We start from the raw sequence: 7,491 nt of genomic DNA on the forward strand, positions 1-7,491 counted from the left end.
GATGGTTGTGAGCCACCATGTGGTTGCTGGGATTTGAACTCTGGACCTTCGGAAGAGCAGTCGGGTGCTCTTACCCACTGAGCCATCTCACCAGCCCCCGACTTCACTCTTTAAAAAGATACTTTGCTTTGATACTGCAAAAGCAACTTTTAAAAATATTTAAATATATAAAGTGATGAGACATTTTACAATTTATTCAATATTTTATGAGATGTCTATTAATATACGATGGTTACAATAAGGGAAGAAATTTTAATAAAACTAACTATAATGAGGCTGGTGAAAGACCCCCGGAGGGCAGACACTCACTCAAGCCTCGGGACAGCCGCGCACCCAAGAAGACACTGAGACCGAACTTAAGATGTAGAGAGTAAGATTTAATAAAGCGACAACAAGAAAGCACATAAAAAGCACATAAACCAGAGCTCTGGGGTCGAAACTCATACACCCAGCATGGTGTAGAGGAGAATCGACGACCGGCCCAAATTTTTCACAGGCTTTTATAGGAAAAAGCCAGGGGAAAAGTACAAGTTTTACGTCACCAAGGGGTCGTGTCCTATATTTTGGCAATGTACCCGATCTATTGGAACATTCTGGGGTAGTACCAGGAGGCCCTTGTCTCAAAAATGTTCTTGGAACAGTCTTCAGTTAGGAGGGGTAGGACTAGGTTTGTTCCAGGAGACCCTTATCTAAAAAATGTTCCTGGAGCAGTTTTCAATTGGGAGGGGGTCGGACTCTGGGGTGAAGAGTTCAGGAATGTACTCTGGGGTAAAAAGCTCAGGTGTGTTCCGGGAACAATCTCTAGATGGGAGGGGTAGGAGGATTCTGAGTTAAAGAGTTCAGGTGTCCAGTAATTTTCCTCTTTCACTGGAGAGATGGCTCAGCAGTTAAGAGCACTGACTGCTCTTCCAGAGGTACTGAGTTCAATTCCCAGCAACCACATGGTGGCTCACAACCATGTGTAATGGAACCTGTTGCCTTCTTCTGGTGTGTTTGAAGGCAGTGACAGTGTACCCACATACATGAAATAAATAAATCTTTTAAAAAGATAACTATAATGATGATGGAAACTACAACAACTTCAGAAATTATAACAGGCAACAGCAATCAAATTATGGACCCACAAAGAGGGGACAATTATGATAAAAAGCTCAGACAATCCCTATTATGAAAGCCATGAATCTGATGATGGAAATAATAAATATGATAACACAAGGTTTTCTTTTTAGAAAATGCAACTATTGATTAATGCAATATGTCAGTTAGATATACATTCCAGAGGGTTTTTTGTTTGTTTGTTCATCTGTTGTAGCTTTGTCTTTTTCATTTCATTACATCAGATAATTTGCTCTGTAAATCGGTGATAATACCAGAAATAAAAATTAAATGATTTTTTTTTTTCTGAGACAGGGTTTCTCTGTATAGCCCTGGCTGTCCTGGAACTCACTTTGTAGACCAGGCTGGCCTTGAACTCCAGAAATCCACCTGCTTCTGCCTCCCAAGTGCTGGGATTAAAGGCATGCACCACCACTGCCCGGCAAATTAAGTGATTTTTTTTAACTTCAAAACTATATTAAAGGATTAAAATGTTAAAAAGGTTAAGAATCACTGGCTTTTGAAATTCACTCCCCCGCCTCTTCCTTTCAATTTGCCTTAGCTCTGGCAAGACTCCAGCAGCTGCAGCTCCCCTCCTTTCAGGCTAATCAGCTCTGAAACTCCCCTGTTCACTTACATTTGAAATAGTGCAATGAGTCTCAGAAGTGTTGTCTTGTTTTCTGAGGCAGGGCTTCTCTGTGTAGCCCTGGCTGTTCTGGTACTCATTCTATAAACCAGGTTGGTGTAGAATTCACAGAGATCTGCCTGCCTCTGGCTCCCAAGTGTGCCACAACTGTGTAGCTGAACTTCTGACTTTTAAACAGGGTTGAGACTGTGGTCATCTATAGAACGTTTGAAGTTGGACTAAATACATTTTGAATGCTGGTATGGCTACAAGTCTTCGGGGGCCATGGAGTGGAGTGTGGTGGTTTGATAAAAATGACCCCTATAGGCTCATATATGTGAATACTTAGTCATCAGGGGGTGACACTACATGAAAGGATTAGAAGGATTAGAAAGTGTGGCCTAGTTGAAGGAAGTGCGTCATTGGTGGTGGGCTTTGAGGCCGATGCCAAGCCCACAGTCTCTCTAGGCCTGCCAATCAGGATGTAGCTCTTAGCTACTGCTCTAGCATCATGCCTGCTTGCCACCATACGCCCTGCCATGATGATAAAGGACTGACCTGTGAAAGTATAAGCAAGCGCCCTCAATTACATGTTTTCCTTTTATAAGAGTTGCTTTGATTGTCCAATAGAACACTACCTAAGACAATAACCTGTCCTTGTGAATTCTTCAACATTGTTTACTTACAGAAACATGGCCCAAATGTGCTCCAGATTGTATCATCTAGGGTTAAGTTATGGAGAATAAAAGCAACATGTAGAGGCAGCAGAAAAACTCAAATGTCACTTTGTTGTTGTTGTTTAGAGTTCATGGCAAAAACAACTGATCTTTGAGGTAGAACAGTACAGCTGAGCAATCTGCCTTTAGTTTCCCAATAGCTCTGCTGTAGCTAACAGCTCTGACCTGACCAGTTGGCTTATGCTAACAGCTGCTGAGGTTTTGTCTCATGAACCTGAAGGCCTCAGAGCCTTCAGATGTCAGATGGGAAATTCACACATGATGAGAGAGTCTGGCAGCTCTGCTGACATATCTTGTTGTGTTTTTTTTTAAAAAGAATTATTTGTTTATTTTATGTATTGTTCATTATAGCTGTCTTCAGACACACCAGTAGAGGGCATCCTATCCCATTACAGATGGTTGTGAGCCACCATGTGGTTGCTGGGAATTGAACTCAGGACCTCTGGAAGAGCAGTCAGTGCTCTTAACTGCTGAGCCATCTCTCCACTCCCACATATCTTGTCTTATTTGCTACCTTAACCCTCAGGTCCGATGTCTACTCAGTTCTGTATTGTACAGAATGGACGGCATCTGAAAATGTTCTACCTGGAATTATAAGGATGATTCCATATAAGCATATCTGATCTCTTCCTCTTCATGTCTAAAGACACAAAGGTAAAAGCAGCTAAAACAGCATCCAGCTTCACTGAGCGATACCTAGAGCTCTCTAATTCTCTCTGTCTCTCTGTCTCTGTCTCTCTCTCTTCTCTTCTCTTCTCTCTCTCTTCTCTCTCTCTCTTCCTGATCAGAACCCCTCTTCTCCTCCTTTCCTTCCATGAAAGGCCTTTTCACACAGTGCAGTCTCCTAAGAATACCTTTCTTGGTGAGAGCCTCCTATCTTCCGTGATTGCCTAGATTTCCAAATAATGTCCTTTCCTTTCCATCATAACTTGTTCTCAGGTCACTAGCCTTTTCCAGTGACAAGAAAATAAACTTCGGGTCAACATAATATCACCAATTCGTTTGGTTTGTCTTTTGAGACATGTAGCCCAGCACGACCTCAAACACACTGTGTAGCTGAGGACGACTGTACTTGGAATCTTTCTGCTTCTACCTATTTCCCACTAAGTGGATTGTCGAGTATCAAACACAGGGCTTTGTACAAGTACTCTTCCAACTACATCACTGGTCTCTGGATCACAGCAATTTAGAGATTTCTGGGACCTTTTGTCTGGGACCAAAGTCAGACATGGCCCTGAGCATATAAACAGCAAGTTTTGTACTTAGTTCCCTGGGCAAAGAGAAGGACTACAGTATTTTTACTATTACAACTGTTATTTAACTCAGTGGCTTAAAACAGGAATATATCTACTCAGTTCATGTTTTTGTGAATTGGCAGTGGGGTCATTTTTTTGGTCTTACGGGGGCTCATTCATGAAGCTGGATCAATTGCCAGCCTGGCTGGTCTAGTGTGAACTCAGATGAGTCGGAACGCCTCTGCTCTGTGTAGGTCCTCATCTTCCCCCACGCTGACAGACCCTGCTCATGGATGGATACTTTTTTGAGAGAGGGAGAGAACATTTTAAAGCCTCTGGAAACCTAGACTTGGAAGTGGTCCACTGTTATTTCTTTCACACTCTCTTGACCTAATCAAGCCATTATGCCAGCTCGGATCCAAATGCTGGGGCAATAGAAGGCCATTTCTTGATAGAAGCCATCAAAGCACAAATAGAGGTGCGGGCACAAAACCATTTGTCAACTTTTCCAATAATCTGCAGCTAGTATTAGAAATATATTTTTTAGAAATATTGGTAGTTCTTATGCCAGGCATGGTGGCACAGGCCTTTAATCCCAGCACTTGGGAGGCAGAGGCAGGCAGATCTCTATGAGTTCAAGGCCAGCCTGGTCTACAAATTGAGTTTCAGGACAGCCAGTACTGTTATGCAGAGAAACCCTGTCTTGAATGCCTACCCCCCCAAATTAATTAATTAAAAAAAGAAATATTAGTGGGCTGGTGAGATGGCTCAGTGAGTAAGAGCACCCGACTGCTCTTCCAGAGGTCCAGAGTTCAAATCCCAGCAACCACATGGTGGCTTACAACCATCCGTAACGAGATCTGGCGCCCTCTTCTGGAGTGTCTGAGGACAGCTACAGTGTACTTACATATAATAAATAAATAAATCTTTTAAAAAAAAAGAAATATTAGGAGTTTTTTATGGCTGTCAATTTTGTTTTGTTTTATTTTTTGTCTTGTTTTTTAGACAGGTCTCTATATAGTACAGAACTTGATCTGTAGACCTGGATAGCCTCAAACAGAAATCCACCTGCTTCTGTCTCCCAAGTGCTAGAATCAAAAGTGTGCACTGCCACACTGGGATGAAATTATTTAGTTTAAAAAAAAAAAACTTGGGGCTGGCGAGATGGCTCAACGGGTAAGAGCACTGACTGCTCTTCCAAAGGTCCTGAGTTCAAATCGCAGCAACCACATGGTGGCTCACAGCCATCTGTAATGAGATCTGATACCCTCTTCTGGAGTGTCTGAAGACAGCTACAGTGTACTTACATATAATAAAAAAAAACAAAACAAACAAACAAACAAAAAACTTGGGCCGGGCGTGGTGGCACACGCCTTTACTCCCAGCACTCAGGAGGCAGAGGCAGGCAGATTTCTGAGTTCGAGGCCAGCCTGGTCTACAAAGTGAGCTCCAGGACAGCCAGGGCTATACAGAGAAACCCTGTCTCGAAAAACAAAAAAAACAAAACAAAACAAAACAAAACAAAAAAAACTTGGGGGGAACAATTTATTTATTTTTATTTTATGTACATTGGCATTTTGCCTGCATGTAATGTCTGTATACAAGTGTTGAGTTCCCTGGAACAGGAGCTACAGGTGGTTGTAAGCTGCCATGTGGCTGCTGGGAATTGAACCAAGGTTCTCTGGAAGAGCAGCCAGTGTTCTTAACTTCTGAGCCATCTCTCCAGCCCCCATGGAATTGTTTTCTATTTGTAACTAATAAGAACTTTGACAAGTTTGGTGGTCTATGCCTTTAATTCCAGCATTCAGGAGGCAGAACTGGAAGATTTCTTTGAGCCAGCCTGTTCTACATAGTTTGCAGGGGCTACATGGTAAGATCCCATCTCAAGAAAAAGAAAGAAAAAAAGCAAGCAAGCAAGGGAGAAAGAAGCTATTTGCTCCCAGCAATAAGTTGATGCTGCTAACAGATATGAAGGACAAATGTCCAGTTTGTCCTCTTACACCTTCTTGTCCGTGGATTCTTCAACCGCAGACAGTCTCTCCAAGATTCCTATGAATGAATGAAAAGAAGGTGAGACAAGAGCGGGTTCCCAACAGCCAAGCTGGGAACACGAAGAAGCCTGCAGTAGATGAGGCACAGGAACAGTGTTTGCCAGGTCTGCCTGCTTCCTAAACCATCCTCACACATGACTCTAACTTGCCAATCTTTGAAAACCCAAATCTCAAATGAGGCATGGTGGTGCATGCCTATAACCCTGGCACACGTGTAAACCCAATTCTGAGGGGGTTCTGAGACAAAGGGGCTACCAGTCTAGCTGAGAAAATGAAGCCCTCAGGTTCAAGAACAGACCCTGCCTCAAAAAGAACAAGTGGATGACCTGGATCAGCAGCTTGTTCTTCAGTGACAGGGTCCTGAGAGAGAAGGACCAGGAGATCAGACAATAAAGAGATTAGAAAATAGAGAAGATATGAAAGTTTGGGGATGTGGGTGATCTTGCATAAGCTGTTTGTTTGTTTGTTTGTTTGTTTGTTTTTCGAAACAGGGTTTCTCTGTGTAGCCCTAGCTGTCCTGGAACTCACTCTGTAGACCAGGCTGGCCTCGGACTCAGAAATCCGCCTGCCTCTGCCTCCCAAGTGCTGGGATTAAAGGCATGCACCACCGCTGCCTGGCCCATAAGCTATTTCTTATGCCAAGTAAGCTTATTGAGTAACACAGCACCTTATTACTTCTGGGTGAGACATGGGGCAGAGTCAGCAGAAACTGTCACACAACGGGACAAAGTCAACAAGAAGCTAATTAATGTTGCACAGGGAAGCACAAGATATCTCAAAAACATTACAGACGAAGCACACAGCAGCTTGGGACTGATAACCAAAGCCCAGTGCAGTGGGGGAGGAGTTGGCTTTCAGTATCTGGAACTTGTCCCCCACAAGGCCTGGAACACAGGCCTTGCCCCACTCTACCAAACATATGCCTCGTTTTAGAGAAGTAACCTTGGCCACGGGCAAAGCCTGAAATCAGGAATCAGCCGAGGCCTCAACAAATGTCGAAAAACAGAGGAGGATGGCTGCCCCCTTCTGGACATAACACAGGCATGTACACATGGGAATACAAATACGTAAGTCAGGTATGGTAGTACACATCTTAATCCCAGCACTTGGGAGGCAGAGGCAGGTGGATCTCTATGAATTCAAGGATAGCCTTGTCTACAGAGGGAGTTCCATACCTGCTAGGACTGTACAACGAGATGCTGTCTCAAAAACAAACAAACAAACAAACAAACAACCCCAAACTTTAAAAAAGTCTAAGTCAAGGAAATAATCCCAAGGATGAAACAAGAAGGAATGAGAGAGAGGGAGGAAATCGGCATGGGATGGATAAAGGGGAGGGGAGGGGAGGGGGAGGGAGACATAGGCTGGAGAAAGTAACCCGTCTCTGAACTCCTGCACTCCTGACTTTTAGGCTTCCTCATTCTTAGTTAGGAGGGTGCCATGTGCATCGGGGGGCTCTGTGTTAAATTAGTTTGTAGTGCTAGGGGCTGAACCCAGGGGCTCTCTTATGCTAGGGAAGTGCTATACCCCTAAGCTACACCTCTAGCCCTGTCTTACAAACGGAATAGCACCCGACCTCTATCTACTCTGCCTTCCTGTCTCCTGAACTGCAACAACCAAAACTGTTTTGAGACATTGTCAAATGTTCCCTGTGGGACAGAGCTGCTGAGTTCACACTGCCCAGGGTGTGAACTACTTTACTGGAGATAGAAAAGAGAAGAGAAGAGGAGGGGAGGGGGGGAGGGGAG

The 7,491-nt window shown here is 43.8% G+C and overlaps 1 protein-coding gene across 1 annotated transcript in view; it reads right to left on the minus strand.

Annotated features, from left to right (window-relative positions):
- Nucleotides 1-5,540: 5,540 nt before the first annotated feature.
- The window catches only part of Mlkl (mixed lineage kinase domain like pseudokinase), a 28,378-nt gene continuing 26,427 nt past the window's right edge, over nt 5,541-7,491 (minus strand). Inside the window, exon 10 of the mRNA XM_021170895.2 lies at nt 5,541-5,741. Coding sequence (XP_021026554.1) covers nt 5,689-5,741 — 53 coding nt within the window. The 3' untranslated portion in view covers nt 5,541-5,688. The remainder of the gene's footprint in view (nt 5,742-7,491) is intronic.

Source organism: Mus caroli, chromosome 8, assembly GCF_900094665.2.
Source record: "Mus caroli chromosome 8, CAROLI_EIJ_v1.1, whole genome shotgun sequence".
Taxonomy (NCBI): domain Eukaryota; kingdom Metazoa; phylum Chordata; class Mammalia; order Rodentia; family Muridae; genus Mus; species Mus caroli.